This window comes from Fundulus heteroclitus, chromosome 11 (assembly GCF_011125445.2).
Source record: "Fundulus heteroclitus isolate FHET01 chromosome 11, MU-UCD_Fhet_4.1, whole genome shotgun sequence".
Taxonomy (NCBI): Eukaryota; Metazoa; Chordata; class Actinopteri; order Cyprinodontiformes; family Fundulidae; genus Fundulus; species Fundulus heteroclitus.
The window spans coordinates 31397223-31421487 of NC_046371.1; the positions used below are offsets into that span (position 1 = coordinate 31397223).

A 24265-nucleotide genomic window follows, 5' to 3' on the forward strand; every position below is an offset into this window, starting at 1 on the left:
ACCTTCTAAATATTTTTTTTATGTATGAAAATTTATTTACACGGCTATGATAAAAAAAAATTAATAACACCATCTGATAACTTCATTTGAAACAGTTAAACAGCAATCAATCCAACAGCTGCTAAAACAATTTATAATCACAATCATATTAGTTGTTGTTATGCATAACAATTTTTACTGTTATTTTGATTTAATGGAAAAACTGTATAAAAAAATTATAGGACTGAGTTCACTAACTTGTTTTCTAAGAATGTTAAGATTTGAGTACTTGTGTTATCTCATATAAGAAACCAATATTAGCCGGTTCATTAGTCAAGCTATCCGCTGGGGAACTAGCTGGCAGTTAGCTGCTTTACAGAAGTGCCACGTGTTGCTTGCCAATTATAGTTTCAAATAATGTTTCCTAAACTAAGAGTTGAGTTTTCAAGGTTGACAATATTTTCAAGCAGTCAAGATGTCCTTTACTGAAAGCAAGGGAAAAGTGTAAGAATCTTTCCATCCAACCAGTGAAAATTCAAACCAAGCTGATCAAGTCCTCAAGTGGGATTGGGTACTGAGGATGTGACATCCGAATTTATTAAAAGTGAATTGATATTGTTGATTAATTGCTACGAAATCTAAACTAATTTAAAATGTAAGGCCTTTGCAACCCACAATTCACTTATGTCAAGATTTTTTGAGAAGATAAGTCTTAACATTACGTTTATTTATTGAAACAGTGAGAAGGTTCACTATAACAACTTGTTTAGTAAGGATCTAATATAAGCAAACACAATTTAGAGTGAATAAATACCATAAGTTTTTTTTTTGGTGTTCCAGTCTTTCACAGTGTAAGGTGTGACGCCATTGCCACCCAAAATAGCCACAAAGTCAAACAATGTATAAAAACATGCTTTATATATATATATATATATATATATATATATATATATATATATATATATATATATATATATATTATATATATATATATATATATATATATATATATATATATATATATATATATATATATATATATATATATATATATATATATATATTTTAGGGTCCTCTTCCAGAGGCCTGGGATCTTTATATGTTGAATATTTTAATTTGACTCCATACACAGAGGAGGGTCATAGGTGGGATGAGCACTTTTATCAAGGATTTCCTAGTGTCACGCTTTTTTCGCTCTCTAATGATCTGTTTTTCACTTTCAAATGAGTAGATTACAAAATTAAATGACGATGTTTTATTTAAATATTTAAATGCCTTAGTGAAAAAAATTAAGTAAAAAAAAAAATCTGCATCATTGCTTTTATTATTTTAAGACAGGAAATAAAATCCTGTTTTAAAACTACGAGTCCCATATTTTTTGCCCCTATTAATTTCGTTACAAAGTCAATGAATCAGAGAATTTCTCGAGTTGAAATTAGCAAGCAGCATCCCGTGGTATTTCTGATCCCCGAGCCGACATGTGGACATTGAACGCATCATCGTCGCGGGTGGCGCGAGCTAGGGGAGCGGAGCCTTCCTCTTTCCCGGGCACTTAACTGAAAAACTGCATTATTAACGCCATTATCTCTCTGGTCATTCGGTAAGTTATTGGTAGTGAGAGCAGGTTGTAATTCATGTACACTAATTATTTAAATCGATAGGGGATATTAAAAGTTATCACTTGCTACATTTTACATGTGTTACAAGCTTGTCAAAGGTAGCATGTTAGCTTAAGGTCTGTGGCAGTAAACTTTTGAAGAAGTGAGTAGAAATATTTAATACGGACTTTTAAAACTTGGTATAATTGAGTATTTGTAATATTTTTGTCCAACACTTACCAGAACTGGCTATAAATGTCTTGTTCTGCTAATGATACCAGGTGCTAGCGGAGAGGACTAGAAGGTATTTGGTAACCAAAATGTGGAGACAGGAACAGCAACCAGACCAAGGAACGACAGGTTTGTCCAAAATATTTTTTTCTCCTTTACAAAAAATAGAATCCAATCTCATAGTTGTTTAAGTAAAATTACATTTTCTTTTTTGCTTGTGACCAAAGAAAATATCAATTGTGAATCATTCTTTGTACAGTATTGACAATTTTGCTACAATTCAAACTAAGGACATGACATATTTTTCAAGTTATTGCAATTTATAAATGAATGATGTGTGTATTATAAATAAGTGTGGGGTAATGGCTGCACAAGGATTACAGAAGTAATTTTCATCTCGCTGCCGACGTCAGCGTGAACACAGCACAATCCAAGGTGTTCAAAGTAAGATGCTTAGATCTGGTCACCTTTAGTTTCTGTTTCCTTCAGATTCTTTTATGTAATGAACAATGGTCGAAGAACCCGATATTTCAACCTGACACTGAGTTGCGTTTTAAAAAAAAAAAAAAGGTTTATTGAAGAAGGATGAGTACTGGCAGAAGATGCTAAAGGGCAGGAGAACAACACATGCGGGTAATGACGTGAACCAAGCCAGGGCAGGAATAGCAGGCAGGATCAGACCAGTGAGGAAGGTAGGAGCTGACCAGAACGGGCGATGGGGGCAGAGGAATCACCAGATCGGGCGATGGGGGCAGAGGAATCACCAGATCGGGCGATGGGGGCAGAGCAAGCGGCTGGAACTCACAGGGAAACAAGGCAGACTGGTGCAGCTCGCAGACACTGGCAGCATACATCAGTGAGGGCTGAACAGGAACAGAGCACCAGAGTCCAGCTGGCTGAGCACACAGGACCCGGTAGAGGCACGACGAGACGTTCTGGCAGTGAGTGGATGAATGAGGCAGGTATATGTAAGCAGGAGAACAGGTGAGCAGAGTGGTGGCAGGTAGGTGACAGCTGATTGGATGGAGACTGGTGACAGTGGAATCTAATCCGTCCAGAAAAGTACAAACAAAAAACCTAAATCATGATGGGTTTTATTTCACTAAGCAAAATGTCTAAATGGAAACGCTAGGCTTTTGCCTAAGGTTCCAGCTTCACTAGTTATCATCAACAGGGCTTTTCCTTGTGACACCGAAGTTGGCATCTGATTTTTAACGTTATTTTACAGCAGAGTGAATAACCGTTTCCACATTGAAGTATAAACCCTTCAGATCAGAATCAGAAGCTATCGTCAAAGTCCTGTTCCATCTAAAGTGTGGTGAACTTGTTTTAGGACAGCCTCGGTGGAGTTAACAGGGATCGCTTTCTTTCCACAAGGACGAGGAGAATTCCTGCACGTTTGAAAATAGATCATTCCTTGTTTTCGAAAGGCCCAGGCTACTTAAGATCGGGTCCCTTAGTATCCACATTTTATAGTCCTATATTCCCCACAGTCAAAAGATCATATTGGTTGTACCAATCAATTCATGTAAAGCAGTTCAATGTGAACAGAGTGGGAGTCTCTCGCTTTGTTTTCCTGTAAGTTAGAGTTGATTTTCCCCTTTTAAATAAGAATGCTCTCCATCTAAAACCTATTAGGATAAGAAAAACACATTGTGTCATGGTGTGGAAGCAATCATCTACACTGCAAAAACGGAACTAAAAATAAGTAACATTTTCTTAAAATGAGTGTATCTGTCCTTGATTTGAGCAGGTAAATAAGATGATCTGCCAATGGAATAAGATTCATGCACTCAAAATAGGAACAACTCATCTCCATCATCTTATTTCAAGTGCAGGATGTCTAATTATCTTATTTTAGGGGTCAAAATACTCATTCCATAGGCAGATAATATTATGTACCTGCTCAAATCTAGGACAAAAACACACATTTTAAGAACATTTTACTTATTTTTATATCCGTTTATGCTGGGTAATCCTGAATGGGAATAAAACAGGGGAGACGATTGAGGTTTTCAGGCATAGATTCGGCACCATTATCATCCTGAGAGAAGAAGTGGAAGAGTATAAATAAAACCAGTATAAGAGTATAAAACCAGAGACACACCTGTGAAGCTGTCTACAAGAAGGAGCAGAGCAGACTGTACTTCCTGAGGGAGTTTAGGTCCTTCAGGGTTTGCAGCAAGACGCTGCAGATCTTCTATAAAACTGAGTGTGATCATCTGTGTCGTCATCCGATGGGGTAGCTGCAGCAGAGCAACTGACCTGAAGAAGCTGCTAACAATCTGATGAAGGCTGGCTCTGTTCTGGGGACCTGTCTAGAACCTCTGGACATCACCGTGTATAGATGGATTCTTCGTAAAATGAAGAACTTTATGGATAACCCTCAGCATCCCTTTCATCAGGCTGCTGTACAGCAACAGTCTTCAGTCAGAGGCTTTTCCAGATCTGCTGTAAGAGAGACAGGAGATCCTTCCTGCCTGCAGCCATCAGCATCTACAACAACTTGTTGAAGAAACCCCCGAGTTACACCAGCATTTAAATTCCCTTTGGGAGTAATAATGTGTTTTTGAACAGAATTGAATTGAATGTTACAGTTTTTAAAAGATAGGAAAGGCTAGGAATACACCCATGATGGAACTTTTGTTATTTAATTGAACAAAAAGCTAAATGAAATTGAGAAACCCCTCCCCCCTCCCCAATTTTCACAGCAGGAGAAGTTGAGATGGTTGACGGTGACCTTGAATACACTACATGTTATACATGTTCTTGGACATTAAGAGTCTGCTTTTGTGGTGTTTTGTTTCCAGGATACTATGTATGTGACGTCTTCCCACAAAGGCTGGTGCATGGTGCTTACCAAAAACCCACAGATGTCACTTCACAAATGTTTTTGCGTGTATCATACATGTTTTCTTACACAGTTTGACAAACAATAGTTTTACCCCCACCCCGGCAAATTGTCATGGTTGTCTTGTGTTCATAGGTGTTTCTTTTGCTTTCTCCGCTAGGCTACCTCCCTGTGTCGCTCTTTAACCAGAGGAAGAGAAACAGGGTTCCTCTGAAATCTGTTCCTGGGGAGAATGAATTCTTCTCCCCAGGTGAATTCATGGCCAGCACCGGTCCAGCCGCTCCTCTCGGCCCCTCAGGTGATCACTCTCACAGCTTATTGTCACGTTGCTGCCACTAGGGGGCAGCACATCCTCAGAAAAACGTTAACCATCAATACCATTGAGATGTTTTTAAATGTTTATAATAATTAAATATCGAATGCATTTTCATGTCTTACACATTGAGTCTGTAATCCCCCTTGTTTCCTCATCCTCTGCTGAGTCCATCGTATTCATGTGCGTTACAATAATGTAGAAAATACTAACATGACTGCAGGATTTACCTCCTCGGATGTGCTGCGTTTCCTTTTAGGTACATATGGAGGTTACCAGGTCTCAGATTCTTTTTCCAGCGCTCCTCAGAGCCATCAGTGGAACAGAAAAGGAGTCGCAGAGCCGGCTAAAGCCCAGCAGTATGGCAGCAGCAGACCTGCTCCTGGACCTTCAGCGGCGAGAGCCTACGCACCGTTACCACATCCCTACAAAGCTGGGGCCAAGAGGTGCTTTTCACCGTCTGACCATCAGTGTGTCTTACCTTGGCTTGTCAAAAGATTTGAAGGCACAGCAACAATTTTATGACATCAAAACAATGAAATGAAAACGGTCTGTGGAATGCTAATGTTACACTCAGATTATTGTGAAAAGTGTTTGGGAAAGAGTAACTTTGTATGAAAAGCAAATGAAGGTAATATTTATTTTTTTTCATTCAAAATGACGAAACTTACTTTGGGATTTTACAAACATTATTACCTTGATAGTAATAATATTAGATGTGATCATTGTGTTGCTTCAGCTCTGTGATGGGCCAAACCAGCAATCCAGTTGGACGTTGGGATTCCAGCTCTGGTGGTAGTTCCAGGCACGGCAGAATCCAACATCCGTATGGCAAGGAGAACTCAAAAAGCCAGCCAACACACCCTCCTGGCTTCTCTCAGATGGCTCAGCAGTCCACCTCCAAACAAACCGTCCCTGCGCGTCAATATTCCCAGCAGCCGAGGCCTCTTCCTCCTCCTCCTCCTCCTCAGGCACCACCCAGCAGGCCCTCTGCCCAGGCCGCACAGCAGCCTAACAAGTCCTGGAAATTTACCAGCAGCTTTGAGCAACAGACATCCTTTGTAAAAAAGAGTTCAACCCAGCCTCCGACGGCTCGGCCAGCCAAGTATCAGGTAGGAAGTTACGTCAAAACATGCAGAAGTCTGACCGATCATTTCCCATCATTTGTTTTGTTTTCGTTTCCAGCCGGAAGCGAGTCCAGTGAAGCCGGCTATGGAGAACTCCCTGAGGATCCTGACTACAGTCATTAATGGAATGAGACACTGGAGCCAGTTCAAAGACAAAATTCCTTACTTGTTTGAGATATTTGGTGAGAGAACTTGCTGCTCCTTTGTGAAACGTTAGATATGTGTGAACACCTTTAAACAGGACGCGCTTTTCCCGCAGCTACTCTGGACTCTGCCGTCACACTGGGGCGCTACGGAGCCAAGAACTTCCTCATGAGGGACGGGAAGGATGTGCTGCAGTGTGTGTTCTATGAAAATGTGAGTTTGAAATACGATGGAAACAAATTCATATCTATGTTTAGAAAGCTACAATCAATAGGATTTATCCTGTTTATCTGAGCTAAATGAAAATAATACACTGCCTCGCAAATGTATTCATAATTCATAACCTTTTTTAAAAATGTGTCATGACTAACACGCGCTTCAGTGTGTTCATTTGGGTTTTATGTCTTAGACCAAAACAAAATAACACATAATTATTAAGGGGAAGGAAAACGAACCAAAATCTAAAGTGTGTGGTGCGCATTTGCATTCAGCCCCCTTTGACCTTGACACCTCGAAATAAAATTCTGTGCAGCCCGTTGGCCTGGATTGTAATTTAATTTAATGGTTGGAGGTTGAAGTTTCACTTTGGTCAGCATTCACTTTATATTGTAACGTTATCTTATTTCAATTACAATCTCGTTACATTGTCGTAAGCTGTAGGCAACGAAATTTCGTTTTGTATGCACTCTGCACATAGAAAATGACAATAAATTTTGTCTAAGCCTAAGTTTCCTTCAGCTGGGACAGCGAAGCTGATCAGTGGTGACGCTGAGATGGATGGAGCTAAATACAGGGTGATACTGGAAGGAAACCTAAACTTACAGCCAGAACTACACCGGAATGGTTTAGGTCAAAGTCTGTTTTCATATGAAAGGCCTGAGATTTCAGTCTGTTGATGTGCAAAGCTGGCAGAGACATAAACCTAAACACTTGCTGCTGTAATTGCAGAGAAAGGTGGTTCTATAAAGTGCAGTCTTAAGGGACTGAATAGAAATGGGCACCACAGTTTTGACATTTTCATTTAGAACCCGTATTCTGCGAGTCTCACTGAAATACGTTGAAGTCTGACCGTAAAGGCGAGGATGTGAGAAACTGAGAGGAGTATGGATAGCTCTGCAGCACGCTCACGTTCACCGTTACGTTCTTCCATCAAGTCAAACTCTTCACTGTCAGTTTGAACATAAAACCACAGTTCAATGAACAAACATCACTGTTTGTGTTTTTTCCCGACTGGACGTCTACCAGGAGCAGGTGCTGCCACGCCTGATCCGAGGCCAGGTCCATCGCTGCGTCGGCAACTACGACCGCGGCAGAGACGTCCTGATATGCGTGTCGGTGAGAGCCGCCCTGCCGTCAGAGCAGAGGAACGCCCTGGAAGCCGTCAAGGTCTCGGATGCAGAAATGAGAGGCGTGGTCAAAGTATTCAGCGAAGTTTGAGCAGCAGCTGTCTCAGTGGGTCAAAGTTTCAGGTTCACGGGAACGTTTCTGCACGTTGCAGTTTGCTGAGACGGTAGCTTTAATAGTTGTTGATGTTTGCCGTTTTCCCTGAAAGGATGCTGCCTCCGTACGGTTAAAACCAGCTAACAGTTACGTGTTCTCCTTCAGTGTTTTTTGTTGTTTTCTGTGAACAAACATAAATTTGATTTGAGCCAAACTTCAACGGAAAGTCAAGCGTCTGCTTTTAGAAGTTATGAAATTCTTTTTATTACAAAGAAATGCCACAAAACAACAAACAAATGAATTCGGTTAAAGCTAACACAAATCGGTCATCTGAAAAAGTATCATCCAGCGACGGGGCAGTTAGGAATAATGTGATATCAACAACAGTTAGTTTATTTACAGTCTAATACCACAATGAAAAAAAAACAACAACAACATATTTTCTCTACAAAAATCCTTTTTTTTTTTTTTTTTTTTCACCAGTGCTGAGACTTTACACACAACCGTCCAACAAATAAGGGAATAGATCCAATCCAGTAACCTCAGTCAAGCACAGTATGAGGTCCAGTTACCCTACATTTCAGATTTCCATCATCTTTCCAATAAATGGCAACATAGTTATGTCAATATTTCAGTTTTTGTCAGCATAAGGAGTCCAAATTGGGAGTCTAAAAGTAAAACATCAGCCTAAAACTGCATACGAATACGCTCATAAAAGCAAAAAAACAAAAACAAAGGGCGGGCTTGATGCAGTTGGCAGTGTCCAGAAACGATGAATTGATATTCGCACCAGAAACTGATGATCAAAAACCCACCGACACATCAGCCTGTTAGTGGAGTACCTTCTACACATCATTTTAAAACATGTGCTGGCTAAAAATGTAAAATCCTTTTCTAGTCTACCGCTGAGTTAATTTAAAAAAAAAAAAAAAAAGGATGGCGGGAATCGATGATAGCAGAGCGTTATAACCTCTTAACGAAGCAGCTTGAGCCGTTCTCCTCTTCTCCATAATTCGCAGAAGGGTTTCAGGGGATCGTTCAAAACAAGTGCGTTTGCTTTCCTCTCGGCTACATTTGCCCCAAACGTGGCTGAGGACACACTGCGCGGAGTACATAAAAACACTTAAAGCACTGAGAGGGAAAAGAGAGGAGAGAAACACGTCACATCACACGACGGAGTCCTCAGCTTTCAGCCGAGACAGCGATCCTTACCTGATAACTGTACGAAACTTGTCTTTGTGAAGTTAAAAGGCACGAGTTGGTCGGATCACATTTAAAATCTGGATCAGTTGATCTGCCGTCACCAAAAGCCACGTTTTCATGCAGTTTTAGACACAATCCCCACATCTGGCGTTTTTCGCAAACGCTTTCTTTCCTGAATTGAAGTTTAGTACTGGGCGTTGTAGGCAGAGAAAACAAGCTAACTACATGACACAAACTAATCTGGGGGGGTAAAAACAACCAGCGTCTCTAACAATTTCTCTATTTTTTTTTTATTTTTATTTTTTTTTGCTGTCTGTTTCTCTTTTATCGCAACGCTGCTCTGAAACAACCATCTGTTACGATTTACCTCCTCCTTGATGAGGAGGCTGATTTAGAAACGATCCTTTCAGCAGCTTTGCCGCCGCGTCTCTGGTCCTCTTCTCGCATCAAAGACAGAAGTCGGTCTTTGAAAGCCGAACGTCGTGCCGACCCCCACTTGGTTCACTTTCAGGTCACAAGACAGGAGGGGCGAGAAACAAAAGGTCTGATGGAAAATACCCTTCAGAGGATCAAAGTTCTTATTCCAAAGCGTGGTTTAGCACTTCAGAGTTCCCTTGTGTTTTATTCCTGACCACACTGACCAATGGATTTTAGAGACAACTCGTTTAAGGTTCCGATACGTCCGTCTGTATCCTCAACATTTCCTTAAATCCGTACACTGTCTTTATTGCCTCGTTATCAAGCTTTCTTGGTTTAAAAACAAAAAAACTTGCAGTGAAACATTAGCGTGGCCGAAGCCACAGAGCCACATAGCATCATGCTCCCTTTCAGATCGTCACAGGCGGTGCCACGAAAAAAAACAAAACATGAAACCAAGTTCACCGTTTAAGTTTGCAGGTTTTGTTAACTGAACATTTTTAAAAAAACAAACAAAAAAAAACATTCTAAATGACTTAAATTTGAGTTACTAACATTACAGATGCAGGAAGACAGCGTTTGTTTTTCTGTATTTTCAGCCGGGGTTATCGCTGAGCGGGGCTTCCTCTGGAGCTTTGCAGCCGTCTCTGCAGGACATCAGGTCCCGGCCGTACGAAGTGGTCAAGAGGAAAAAACGAGACAGAACTATAAGAGGGTGGGCAAAGGGGTGGGGGACAGCTGCTCCTTCGGGGCATATTTGGCAAAGAAGGGCAGGAAAACGGTGAGCATGACTCCAACAATGGCCAGCATGTAGCCCCAGCCGATCTGGCACTCGCCGGCGTAGTAGATGTCGGCGTCTCCGCAGAAAGATCGGACCAGGGAGGAGTTAAGGCCGAAGGGGTACACCAGTAGACCGGTAGCCATGATGAACACTGCAGGGACAGAAGAATAGGGGCGATTAGACCGCATAAAAAAAAGAGAAATGTTTACACAAATGCATTTCAAGGATAAACTCATTATCTGTGAAATGTTTTGGTCTTTGCAGAATTTCAGGTGTAATGAGTAGTTTGCATTTTCCACTAAATGAATAATAGCCTTTTTATATCGAATATATTTTTAAATTTAATCTTCTCATTTAATCTTCTCAAATCTGCAAAACATCCAGATGTTTTATATTTAGTCTTAAATTACTTTTAGAAAAGTGTTATGTTTTGTTACTTGATCACTTAGTTTATCCAACATTAAACCACTTTCAGCAGAAATTTGGCTCAAAATTATTCATATTCTAACTGTAACTTGACGTTTTAAGACAAGTAGGCTCTGTTAAACCACTAAATTAAGTCACTTTAGTAATTTGTCCCATATTCATATCGGTCTTACATTTAAGAAATACTCATATAAAAATGACTTCTTTTTTTACGTCATGAAACCTCCAGAAACCTGATGTATAGGAAACGTTATATCCAAAGGCTGTATACACTATAGCGTTATTGTTATACCAACTATGTGCCACTTGGTGGCAGTAGAGGGCTTGCTTAAATTGCCAGCAATTTCTAATTTAAATAGATCATCTGTGCTTTAACACCATTAACAGAGGTTTTGCTACTTAGACTTAATATATATATAATTTAATGTATAAAATATACAAAAGTAAATCACAACCTGGGTTTTTCCAAAATAATTAAACCTTTTGCTAACCTCTGATTTCATTATACTGTGTTTATGTTATGGGATGTGGTGAAGAAATAAACGCATTTGACATCAAGTGAAACCTTTTTAACCTGCACAGGGATCAGCTTCCTCAGAGATTACCGTCCGCACCCACAGCGCCTGAGAGCGGCTCACCTTTACAAACCGAGCCAAGTCTCCCGTTGTTGACTGTGCCACAGATTACCCAGTCAGTCTGAGAAGTTTCCATTACATTTCTATGGTGTCAGAGGACTTTTAGAGCTGATGTTACTGAAAAAACATAGCTTTTCATAGTAAGTCATTCTTAGAAAAAAAAAAACCCTACAAACATTTCTTTCATCACTCTATATTGATTTTAGGAGAAGTCAGGTTTGCTTCGTTCAAAGGTAGCGGCTTCACGCTCTGGGGATCCGTATTCATGCAACAGCTGTGATGGCATAGGTGTGTAGGATCAGATCAATGGCTTGTGAGGGCAGTAAACAGCTATTGGTGATGCAGAGGTAGGAAGTTCTCTGTGAAACCCAGGGTACACTCTAAGGACTATGGGTAAGATTGTTAGCCAGAGAAACAGAGCAGAATCACGGTGAAACAGAGCAAACTATGATTTGTTTAAGAACAGGCATCTGCGGAGTTTGTTTTGTTCAGTGTCGCCGTTTCTGTAGCCGAAGTCTTCAATCGTTTTACCACAGGAGAAACCGTTTTTCAAACATCTCTGTACTGATGTACATTTTAGTGCAACAATATTTGGATGTTTTCATTTGTGGTGTCATGTACTAAAAATGAAAAGAAAAAAAATGGTTGAATCCACTGTCAGTTGATTGAAGGACTTTGCATAATTATGTGAACATACAGGCTCTGTCCCCACGGAGTCGCGGTTATGCGTATGCACAAAGCTATTTTGTCGTTTAGGGTGTGCGTCCACATGGACTCTGCGTTTTCGGGGGACTGTAAGCAATAATTTTTGAAACAGGGTCCCAGTATGGATACATTTTAAGAGGGCAGTTTCATTATCCTACGTGTTCATGCGAGCCGCAGCTTTTTTTAAACAATGACGTCGTAGCTTTGCCTCCCTCTGTAACCCGCATTCGCGTCACTCTCACAACAACAAAGATGGCGCCGTCCAGTGTTGCGGCTTTTGTTATGGCTGTTAGTAGACCCCTCTGACTCCTCACACATTGTTTTCTTAATGGTTTATGAAAATTTTCCGCGTTCTTCTCTGAGTTGATAAGGCCACTGTAGACTTCTTGTTAGAGCCTTCCTGTTAGCTTTGTGTATCTCAACCAAAACCAGTAGCTCACCTGCGTCTTCCTAACTCTCCATGTGACTCCACTTTTGATCTGTAGAGACTTAAAAGGAACCAAAAGACTCAGAGGCCTTATTTATGAAACATTGTGTAGAATCCAATCTAAAAGTTTGGATTCTATGCATAACTCCACAGAAATATCTGATTTATAAAACCATATGCACACTCACCAGCACGCAATTTCCCTTTACAGATAAGTCTAAACGTTTGCGTACCTGGTTCCTCCTCATGTTCTGCCCTCTTTATATATACATGGATGTTGATGTGTATTTAAATGAGTCAGCTGATTGTTTTTTTTCATGGAGAAGTTGCAACCACAGAGAAAAAAACAGCTATTTTCACAGAGGAGTTTATTAAATGTGTAAATCGGAGGTAAAAGCACAGATGTTGCCCACATTAACAGAACTCGTTAAAAGTGAACTTGACTGCAGTTTTAAACGCCAGATCACAGCATCATCCGGCATTTCAAACAGCAATCACAATTTCCCCCGTGATAAAGAAACAGCAGTTTAGGAAGCTAATGGGACGCTGCGTCTGCTCAGCTGAAGCTGAGCGCTGCATGGGTCTGACTGAGCACCCTGACTGCGTTCTGGTATCTGAAGAGCGGGTTAGGACCAAGCACCTGGTGGGTGTAGCCACTGTCCACTGTAAGTTATAGCTGAACACAATGCTTGGAGTCTAAAGCGGCATATTGGCTTGTCATCATCATTGGCCAAGAAATCTTTGATTGCTAAAACCGCGTTCCCTCCTAATTCTCCCATTTACAAGGTCTTCCAGCAGTGCTAAAGCATCCACTGAGCAGCGTTACACATGGGTGTGTTTGACTGTTTACAATTAAAGTGATTGCCACACACCTTGTGACAATAATCTGTTGATCTGTGGAACACGTCACCCTGGGGATCATCGGGGAGAAAAATGTGATGGTAGAAAATAAATAAAATGTTGTGCGGGCTTGTATTTTAGATTTGAATTGGGTTATGAGCATTTTTTATTTATTTATTTGAAAAGTCCTTATGTAGATAAAATTGAACATCAGCGAGGAGTCATGCAGTCTGGCTGCAATATGAACGTACGCATGGGTCAGAGTTACCATGAGGACTGCACATTTTCCCGTTAAGTTTTTTTTTTTTTATATATAAATCCCAACATTTGCATGGAAAGTGACGTACACAGGTTTCAGTATGCAAGCTTTATAAATGAGGAGTGTTTTTTGTTTTTTTTAAATCAAGGCCACCTCCCTGACATTTCACTGACGGTGCTCAGAGTAAGGTTTGTATTTAAAGCTAACAGACAGCTCATGAATACCAGCATAAAAAGTGCAGGGGTAAGATCAGGGCAGCTGTCTCTAAGAAGCATCAGATAAGCGTTCATGGCAGTTGTCTTGATCAGATAAAAAAAAATAAAAAAAAAGGTTTTATGAAGTAGAAAGTATCTCTGCGAGCCTTTAATGAGGGAATAAGGCTAAAAAAACTGTAAAATCCACAGCAAATCAGACTTTGACTCCAAATGGGTTCATTTATTGCATCACATCTAAAAAAGAAGGAAAACCATCCAACGTACTTCCACATCTCTCTAAAGAAAGTTACACAGATTCTGAACATTGCATTCTGGGTACTGACTTCCATAAACATACCTTGGGGAGGGAGTATTTGAAAAAATAAGTATTTTTATTGTTTTTTTTTTTTAATAAAGGACTCTTGAATATTCTAAATTGCTTTGACTGACATTAAAAGAAGCAAGCTGGCTGATTTTGACATTAGCTTTTTGTTGCATCTTTGTTGTTTGTTTTGTTCACGCTCCTCATCAACACAGCCTGAATTTATCCCTGACTGAATGGAGAATGCGGAACAGTGTGACACGCACTTTGTGACAATCCTTCAATTAAGGTCGGGGGAAAACTGTGAAACAGCAGTGTAGTTCCCACTGCTGGGTGTACAAGACTCGTTTCTAAAGGAGCTTACATGGCCCAGTGGCCTAATCTGAAGAGGAATGTCCAGGGCTCTAGAGAAGCCTGACATGACACGAAGATGCCACGCGGGGAGTCTGAAGCTTGGACAGGCTCATTGCTCGTCCCACCAGGACATCCATTTAACGTGGCGAAATGAATAATGAACCTCAGAGTGCGCTGACATCATTGGCTGGCCCCATAAAGGAATGACTGGGCTCCGGTTAGTCACAGTGAGAAGATGACTATCTCTAGCTGGGAAGAAAAATATTCACGCCATTATGAGGCAGAAACACGCAGCGATTTATCATCAAAACAAAGGTGAGCTAAGTTCCTCATTTGAACAAAAATATGGGGCTGTGAAAGAAGCCAGCGCTGTAACCAAGCAGCCAGTAGGAAGCAATGAGCTCCTTAATCATTTACCTCCTAATGGACCCGAGTAGCTGACTGTGTACAAACCCCCAAATTAACAGCCCTGCGTTTTTAAGGGCAGAAGACGCAGAGAGGAGTAAAACGTGTGAAGAGTTCGTGCAATGGGATCAAACTGATGGTTTGTTTCGGCCACAGCTGCATAAGGAGCTGATATTAGCCGCTGACCCAAGAGGCAGCATATCGGGGGAAGTCTCAAAGTAGCAGGGGATCAGTGTGTCGCATAAATGCACAAACGTCATATGTTAAGATACGATGGTCACGGTGCATTTTTATCGGTTGGGAAGCTCTGCCTGTCCCCCATTGCTGGGTGGAGACACAACTCCAATGAGAAGCTCACATTGATTGTGGGGCTTTTAGTGCGTTTAAAGCATTTCTTGCTCCGAGTGCACTGTCAACATGGGAAGAAAGAGAGATGTTAACAATTGTAAACAAAAACACAGCAGGCCAAAATTGAGCTGGAAGTACGTTTGGAGGAGTCAAGGTAAGGCTTTCAAACCTGAGAACTATTCAAACTGTGAAGCACGGCAGTGGCTGCACCATGCTGTGGGCCTGCTTTACCACCAGTAGCACTGTTGCGTTGGACGAATGCGAGGCAGGCGGACAATTTCCAAATCCATCGACAAATCAGCAGCTAGATGTTTGAAACATTGACATTTTTTATCCCAAGCAGACATTAACTGGTTTTGGAATTAATGAAAAGGGCTAATATTAATTTATAAAGCCGCTCTACCTTCATACTGATGACCTGTGGGCATCCGTATGAAGGTAGAGCCTGTCTGTGTGGGCGACAGCAGCCAACCTGCAGTCGCCCACACAGACTGGCCAAATGCCTTCTGGAGATAAGTTTTATGGTCAGATGTGACAAAGATTGAGCCATTTGATTACAGGTGCAAGAAGCAAGCTTTGAGTCAAGATAAGGCTTTCAAACCTAAGCAGACTGTCAAGCATGGTGGAGGTAGAGTCATGCTGAGGGTCTACAGTGGTGCCAGTGCATTGCACAAAGAAAGTGGCATAATGTGGGACAACCTTGATTTACTACAGTCTCACTTCAGTTCGACAGATAGAAGGTTGAAACGTTGGCACTACTGGATGTTTAAGTAGCACAATGATACCTAGAACACATCCAACTCAGGTGTGGAGAGGATATAGCAGGCTAATCTTAGGCTTTTATAATTCTACTATTTAAGTTAGCTAAATCAGGACAAGGAGTTGTCAGGTACTGTGCCAGAGTATGGCAGGAAGCTTAACCATTTAAAGCCTAAAAGCAATAAATAAAACGCCCCGGCTTTAAAATTTTCTTTGTATCCCAATTGATACATAAGACCACAAAAAAGACATTCCCTCATATTTTCTGCAATTTTATATAGGGTGTTTAAAACATATTCATTTGTATGCTGTAAATGGTATGTTCAGAAAAATACTGACTTTGTTGAAGAGCTAGAGGTATCAAAAATGATGCATTTGGAGGTTTATGGTTTACTGATGGTTACACAATGAGTGTGGCAGAAGTGCAGCCTGCTTCACATAAGGATTGTAGATCTAACAGATCAGTTCTGGCCTTTTTTTGCACATGCAGCTCCAAGGCTGCAGGGGAATTTCTATTGGCCGGGGAAAGCCAAACACCTTTATGTGTTTGCTTCTCCTTTTTGGGCAAATATGGTTTTATAGGTGTATCCAGGACAAAGACAGCACAAAAGGAAAACGACATCAAATGAAACAGAGCAAGGAACACAGAACTACAGAGTCTCTTTTAGCAACTTAATGAGCTGAATTAACCTTGAATCTTGTTCTCAGCGGTGTAGCAAGAAATGGAAAGCAGCTCGGCGGCATGGTAAAATAGGCTCGCAGCGGTGAAAACGAGTGAAAGAGATTGAATGGGATTGTGGGGCAGGAAGGTGTGTGATAACCTGGCATCCAAGCGTGACAGCAAATCACTTTCGTCCCAGACCTCTAACACAGAAATCACTGGCTCAGTTTATTACAAAAACGAAGAAAACCACGGCAGTGCTCGCGCGCTGTGCGAATACTCCAGTTCATCTGTAGAAATCTGTAATCTACTACTGTCAAAAATGTCTGAAATCCAATATAACCTAATCTCATACCCTCAGACATCTTCAATTTTATTCTCCTCAAGATGCGGCGGTGGAAAAAAAAATAATCTATTGTGCAAGCATCAAAGATCTTTTTTAGAGCAGTGACTCAGATTTTGCTGTGGATCAAACTCTATTTCTACTCTGCTGCCATCGTTAGAGGCCTGTTAGCAGTGGGGAAGGTTGAATTGAGCTCAGAACGTAATAGGTGGCTTGCCCACTGCGAATGCAGCCCATTTTTAAATCAAGCGTTGCTACGGTCTAGTCTGTTGGTTTTCGCCTTCGAGAAAAGATGCAGAGAGAGAGAGAGAGAGAGAGAGAGAGCAGACGTGCTTCAGAAAAGGTGGAAAAGAGGAAGACCCTGGCCTGTTTACAGAGGCGGCTTGGACTCACAATGAAATGTAACCTCTGGAAACGTAGTAAGTTTACTAGCACAGACTTTGAGACAGCCAGGAGACCCATTTCAACTCTGGTCTGTCAACTGGGCGGCTATCAGTCATCCACTCAATAAAAAAAAGATAAAAGAAGCTTTAAGAAGTCCATGAACTGAAGCCATGTTGGGGACATGGCAATCGTGTGTGGAAGAAGGGTCCGGTGAGGCTGGACCAAAATTGAAAGGTTTGGTCTACATGCAAAATACTCTGGGACTGAAAACTAACAGTTTATCACGCTGGACACGCAATCCTTGATGGGAAAGGTGGTGGACATAGTGACATAGGGACATAGTGTGGGAATGCTTTTCTTTTTTCCATCAGGGACATGTAAGCTGGCAAGACCTTACTGGAATAGGCATGAAACACAAATTCATGCCACATATGCCAGGTTTTCTTTTGTTTTTATTTAAAAACAGTGGAGCATTTTATTTCCACTTCATGTGCACTAGTTTGTTCCGGTGTGTCACACAAAAAAAAGTGAATTACATAAGGATTGAAATATATAAGAGGTGGATTAGCGAAAAAACACTGAACATAACATTATTGTTATTATTATTATTATTATTATTATTATTATTATTATTATTATTATTTAATTGTAATAATAAAACAAAAACCACAAAACCCAAAAGGTCAACAGTTTCATGATACATCAAGCTTAGGGACTGGCTAATATACAGCAGGTCAAATAAGGCCATATTTTGGCTGCAGTGCTTGCTGTTCTCTTATGAAGAAAAGATCAACTAGTGCACTAAATTCAATAGATGGGTTGAAAATATCCAGTATAAAATAAGATAAGTGCTACAAATGTTACAACACGTTTGTTCATATGGCAGCAGAACATTAAAATAAAAGTGCTCTTTACACTACTTTTGAATTCATTCTTGGAGTTTGCGCATACAATGCGATTAATCATGATTAATCGGGCAAATTATGCAATTATTCGCGATTAAAAATTTTAATCGTTGCCCAGCCCTAGTGTAAATATAGTTATGAAGAAATTCAGTGTGATACGAACGTTTTTGCAAGGCACTGTGGGTTTGATGCAGAAACCCTGTACACAGAAAGCCAGACCGGCCGTCCACTCAGATGATGGCCGTCCAAACGTGAAGATCCAAAATAAAATCTCAAAATTAGATGAACGATGCACAGAGCCGCTTGCATCCCCACAGAGAGCAGAACCCACCGCTGACTCTCGCCACCAAAAACCAGCTTCCCGCCTGGCGGCTGTCCAAACACAAACATCATGGTCAGGTGCCGTTCACTTCAAAGACACATGAAAGAGAAGACACATTAGACTGCGGCCTTACCTAACCGCAAACCTATTTGATGTCACATTATCTTGCAAGGCAGAGACGTCAACACAAACCAGCAGAGAGGGGGGGGGAGAAACAAACAGGATTATTCACTGTCAAGCCTCGGTCGGTGAAGTTTCAGACGGATTCCCAACAACACGATGACGCTAACAGGTACTGGCTTTTCCAGGCAGGGAACATACTATGTCTGAAACCGTGGAGGAATACTGCCTAATTACACGTGTGTGTCTAAAGCTAGTTCAGCACCGCTGTTCAGGTGCGGCCCCTTCCTCCTCCTCCTCCTCCTCCTCCTTCATCGTCGTCTTTTTGTACATGAGCAAGCACTTCCCAGGAATAGAACAGGTGGGCTGTGAAGTCCCGCGTGTTGATAATAATAACCCAGATTGGTTCAAGCCTGGTGATGGAAATTGGGAGTTGATTTACAACAACAGCCTGGGGGCGTTAAACCCAGACGGTGACCCAGATACACAAACCTTCAGGACTTATTTACATCGCTACATACACACAATTTTATAACAGCGTCTGCGTGGGGAAAAATACACAGCTGGAATCAGATATTTGTATGCACTTTACAGAAAGACACAATGTGTTTTTGTCACTGACTGTCATTAAAAACGTTCTCCTGTTTTTGGGGTTATTCGATTTACTAAATGGCCGAATAATGAGAAAGATTGTTTGAGACTGTTCTTATACTTTATATTTGAGACATGTCTCCAAAAAGGAAGGTTGTTGCTGCTGAGGAGATTTGCAAACGGTCATCTGGCTTTTTATGTAGCTTTCGGAGTAATGGCTTCTTCATCTCTGCGTGGGCTTTCAGTCCAGGTCAGTACAGGACCCTCTGTTATCGGTTTCAGCCAGCAAGGTCTTTTGCTTTTGTTTTGGAGTCGATTCCACATCTTACACCAAATCACGTTCATCTCTGGGACACAGAACCCGTCTCCATTGTGAAAAAGTAAGAGGTGTCAGGGTATGAGTAGTTTGAACCCGAGTTCAGCCGCACACAGAGCTTCGTTTTAAAGAGTTTATTGAAGGTTGGATGAATAGTGGGAGATGAAAACCAACAGTCTGTACCGGACAGGAGCAAGTGGATGGTGATGGCTGGAGGACGGCGGGTGCTGCGCTGTGGAGCCAGGAAGCCTTCAGAGCAGGCGGGAGAGCGCTGGGGTTGAAGCAGAGCTGGCAGCACAGCAGAGAGAGTTACGGGTAGGCGGACGTAAGAAGCACAGGCTGGCAGACGTAGCAAACACAGGCAGGTCGAGGTATGAATGAAGACAATCCGGCAGGGGTGAGCTGACAGAGTCCTTAGGTATGTGGACTGACAGGTGGAATGAGTCTGGAAGGATTAGGAACGGCAGGTGGCAGGAATCAAAGGTGAGTGGAGACGAGGCTGTATGTGAGGTGGAAGGTGCCGGAACTGTCCATGGTGAAGCGGGCAAAACTGAACCCTGACAAGAGGGATGGGCAGTCTTGTGGTATTTACACTCATGATGATGAAAGAAAATGTGGAGGCCCACAATTCTTGTCCTGATACCTACATTTCCTTAGATCTTTTTCTATTATGTCACACAAGGATTCTGTGGATGTGAGATGTTCCCATATATAGGGTAGTGCACACGTGACATCACGCGCTACATCTACTACATGACAAAATGGGTGATTTAGATGGTTCTTTTAGTTCGTTTATTTTTGGAATCTAAACAATGCCTACGACTTGTTGTGTTCCCGGTTGAACACAGAGGCATTCCAAATCGTTGGATGTACGTTTCTGTTGTTTACTGAAGCAGGAAGGACGAAGAAAGAAATGGATATTTTCAATGAAAAGAGCGCAGGCAGACACTCCCAATGGACTGGGGGAGGCATCACACTACGACAGAATTTGCAGTCTACACTTCATCCCCGGTAAATACAACTTAATTCTGCTCTAGTCATTGTTCTACTTAAATAGCGGCGGAGGGGAGGTGGCGATCGCTAGACGGGGCCGGGAGAAGCGGCTGCTACAACAGCAGCAGCCGCTTCTCCGGCTGTCTGGAGCCGTTTCCCCAGACAAAACAATGACATTGTTTCTCCAGACAAAACTATGTTTTTTTTAACCTACCAGACGAGTCTCCCTCTCTGCTGAGACGCGGTCTGTGTCCGACTCCGCTTTGTGCTGTTAAACAAACATGTCTGAACATCCATCCATCCATTTTCTGACCCGCTTAATCCCTCATGGCGTCGCGGGCGTTGCTGGAGCCATTTTCCCGATATAAAATAATTAATAATTGTAGCCGTCCAGTGGTTTCAGGGGCTTTCGTGCTCTCTGGTCTGTACTGGCCTGCCGTGTTTATAAGGCAGCTGTATATGTCGCGGTACGGAACACTTGGCAGCATTTCACAGACTCGCTCCGTCCCTTCAGGCTTTTGCTGTGTGGATCTGGCAATCTGATAACATCAACCATCAACTTACTCTTAAAACGATCTTGTGATACGTTATCTAAAGAAGAAAAATACGTGGAGAACTCGTCAGTTTCTCTGTTTGCGTCCGCCATTGTGTTCGCCTTTTGCCTACCAGTCCGGCGTGCATACCCGGATGAAAACAATAGCAGTGAACTACCCTATACCCACAGATGTGGAAAAAGCTTACCAGCTCATGATGTCATCATCTGGGCTTTTCCGAACCGCTTGGACTCCAATAATCTTAGTTTGTTCACGTTCATAAAGCAATCAAAATCATCTCTCTCTTTATTCTGGTATTCGGTATATAGACAGAAATGTGTTAATCGTAACTGACCTAAATCAGGAAAAGTTTTTGTCTGATTCAATGTCAGACAGAGACAAAAATAGGTTATGCGTGTTTTTATACAGCGTATGTAAATATCTGGTTTCGACTGTAGTCCCAAAAAAAGCCTTAATTAGTCCCTGAGTATATTCACTGGAGATGTGTGTCCCTGCCCACAATAAAAGCATAACAAAGGACAGCAAATTACAGCGGCGAGTCTCTGGGAAATTGCTTTTTCCCTGGCCACACACAAGGAGTGTTTCCATTTTCCACTCTATCTACAGGGAAATGGAGACCGGGATGTGAAATGTGTGTGCCAGCCTTTGCCTTTCCAGCCAACTTCCCGTTAGGTAGCCCGGAGAGGGAGGCAGAGGCCAGACCCGTGCGGGGATGTGACGGTGCATTAAGGAGAAACCACAGATAGCGGCGCATGTGTGAGTATCCTCTGTGAAGATGATAAAAAACAATCACCTTCAAAGGAAAATGAGCTGAAACAACACACGGCGCCATGCACCAGACAGCGACAGATGGCCCGGCACTTTCCCCAGCCTTACATAGCTAAACGTGCAGCGGGTTTGTTTCTGACCCCTTCAGTGCACTCGCGGTGAGGGATTGCAGCGTGGTGGATGAAAGTTTTGGAGTTGTTGGGAGCGCTGAACTTTGCCAGCAATGAATCTCCAGGTAGTCAGCTGGGAGCTGGCGGAGCGTGGACACAAACGGCAGGGACTCCATCCTAATGCGATGAGCCGTGCTCCAGCCTGCACACAGGCATGTTGATAATTAAGCCTGGTGCGCCTCTGGGAAATTATGCTAATGACGTTCCTCAAACAGCCTACATCTCTGGAAACATTTGGCTTAAGGTGATCTTGTTTTCGAGCAGAGAGTAAAGAAGGACCGCATAATAAATGTTCGGGTCCAGGGCGGGGAGAAAAAGCTACAGATGAAGATATCAGGTGCTTTGGTGTATGGATTTATAATTGTTAACAGGTTTAATGCTTTATTTCCTGCAGGTACAGTACCAGTTAGAAGTCATAATAATTTTGGCCGTCTGAACACGATCTTTCCAATTCAGAATTTGGGGCACAGCTTTTCCTTAATCCACATAAGGTCAGGATTATATACTGTATTTAGCCTCAACTACAAGCAAATACCCCCAATATATTCAAGTAAATGTCCCTTATCAGAAATAACAGAGATCAGTGCAATTGGTTGGTTTGTAATCCAAAAAAGGTTAAAAAAAAAACTGGACTTCTATTCTGAAATTATGACGTTTCACTTCCCATCCAGGAAGCTTTCTCAGTTCAAAATGTCTGGAGTTGTTTTGTAATCTTGAATCGATCCAGAACTTTAACATTAGCGTGTTTTCGCCATTGTAAAACCGGTGGTGGTGTGTTTGGGGCTCATTGTCCTGCTGGAATACCCTGGTTGTTGATTTGAGGTGAGGTTGATGAATTACATCTTCATTATCCCAACAGCCTTGTGCAATGCACCCATACCACTAGCAATGACACAGGCCCTCAGCATGATGCCTCCACAGCTATGCTTGACAGCTGTTGGGGTTTTCAAAGCATTGTGGTCAAATAGCTCAATGTTTGAGCCATTTGAGAGAATTTACCTTGTCCATGCGGGGAGATCCAAATTTCCGTCACACATAAAGGTGTCATCTGTGGAGCAGGGTCTTATTTCAGGTGGCCACCCCTCGCTGTTTGCGCTGATGTTAAACTTATTTCACCACTGACAGCGACACCGGTGTTTCAGCAGCTTCAGGCTCATCTTAAACTTGAGCCTAGGTGGTTTCTGGGTTCTTCCCGAACATCACAACCAAATTCCTTTCATCTGATAATAACGCAGATTAAGCATCATTCAGGACGTGAAATGGTCCCACTCTGCAAGCGAGATGTTATAGTATCACTTTGCACAATGGAAGACGCCAGACTTCATGGCGTGTTGCTGCTGCACAATCACTTCAGACATGTCAGTCAATATATAGACAGCATTTACCGTGTGTCTATTAATGGCCCAAGTATTAGAATCAGATGTGACCATAGAACACAATTCAAGCTGATAATCACATAGTGTGTACACGGCTTTAAGCACTAGTGCCAATGGCAATGAATTAACCCCTCAGCATAACACTGCCACCACCGCCTCTTCACAGTTGGTACAGCTCTATCAGATATGACATCCTCACTTTGATTGATAATACTGATTAACTTGGACTTAGAATTGTTTGAAATACAGATTTTCCTATAAGCAATTGTTTTAAAAATGGCTCCAAAACACTTTCCCAGCTTGTGTATATCCACATTTCTGCTTCTAAGACCTTCACTTAGCCCATGAGACTTTGCTGAACTCTGATCTGTGAGAATAGTAAGAAAACAAAATCATGGCTAAATTAGGCAACACACCAATTTTATCTAAACCATTTTAGTCATTTAGGCAATTCAAAGTCAATTTACCCCAACTTGATTTTAGCCACCATAACGAGGAGGCGGAGGGTTTGTTCCATGCTTCAGAACAGCATGTTTGAAGCCCCAAGGGGATTACTTGTTAGCGTCCACTTATGGATGACTTGTTAAAGAGGAGATTAAAGAAATTTCAGTGGAAATGGTTGACTACTGTCTGTGGAGTTAAAAAAAAACCCCACTGTTGACCTTGAGAGATTCACAAAAAGAGATAAGGAGAGATAAAGTAGCTCAGAGAGAGGACGGCAGTGAGGAAATAAAATACAGAGAGTTGGGAGAGATTAGTGGGCCAATAAAATAGCCCCTGCTATCTTTGAAGCGAGCAGGCCTGCCTGTGTACTGGTCAATCAGAGCTCAGTAATGGGCCTCTTTATCACCGAGTCATTCAGGGTTGCTCATTCAGAGGGCTGCAGAGGCCATCCGGGCCGTCCAACCGCAGCGCATTTAGGGAGAAAAACGTTCTATTTAGTGTCCTAAAATCTTATTGGTTTTTAACTCCAACAAGCTTCTTTGCATTGTTAAAGATCATCT

At 41.9% G+C, this 24265-nt stretch overlaps 2 protein-coding genes across 3 annotated transcripts in view; one reads left to right on the forward strand and one right to left on the reverse strand.

Moving 5' to 3' along the window:
- Window positions 1-1470: 1470 nt before the first annotated feature.
- On the forward strand, window positions 1471-7901 carry LOC105932193 (spermatogenesis-associated protein 22). Its single transcript, XM_021320860.2, has 8 exons — window positions 1471-1579; window positions 1859-1937; window positions 4820-4957; window positions 5232-5418; window positions 5712-6084; window positions 6158-6281; window positions 6359-6456; window positions 7489-7901. The coding sequence occupies exons 2-8, from the start codon at window positions 1898-1900 to the stop codon at window positions 7678-7680; spliced, it is 1152 nt and encodes a 383-aa protein (XP_021176535.2). The 5' UTR covers window positions 1471-1579; window positions 1859-1897; the 3' UTR covers window positions 7681-7901.
- Window positions 7902-9168: 1267 nt separating this feature from the next.
- LOC105932194 (transmembrane protein 211) overlaps window positions 9169-24265 on the reverse strand; it is a 262430-nt gene continuing 247333 nt past the window's right edge. For both annotated transcript variants that reach the window (XM_036143391.1, XM_012871234.3), the window contains exon 3: window positions 9169-10235. In XM_036143391.1, coding sequence (XP_035999284.1) covers window positions 10009-10235 — 227 coding nt within the window. In that variant the 3' untranslated portion in view covers window positions 9169-10008. The remainder of the gene's footprint in view (window positions 10236-24265) is intronic.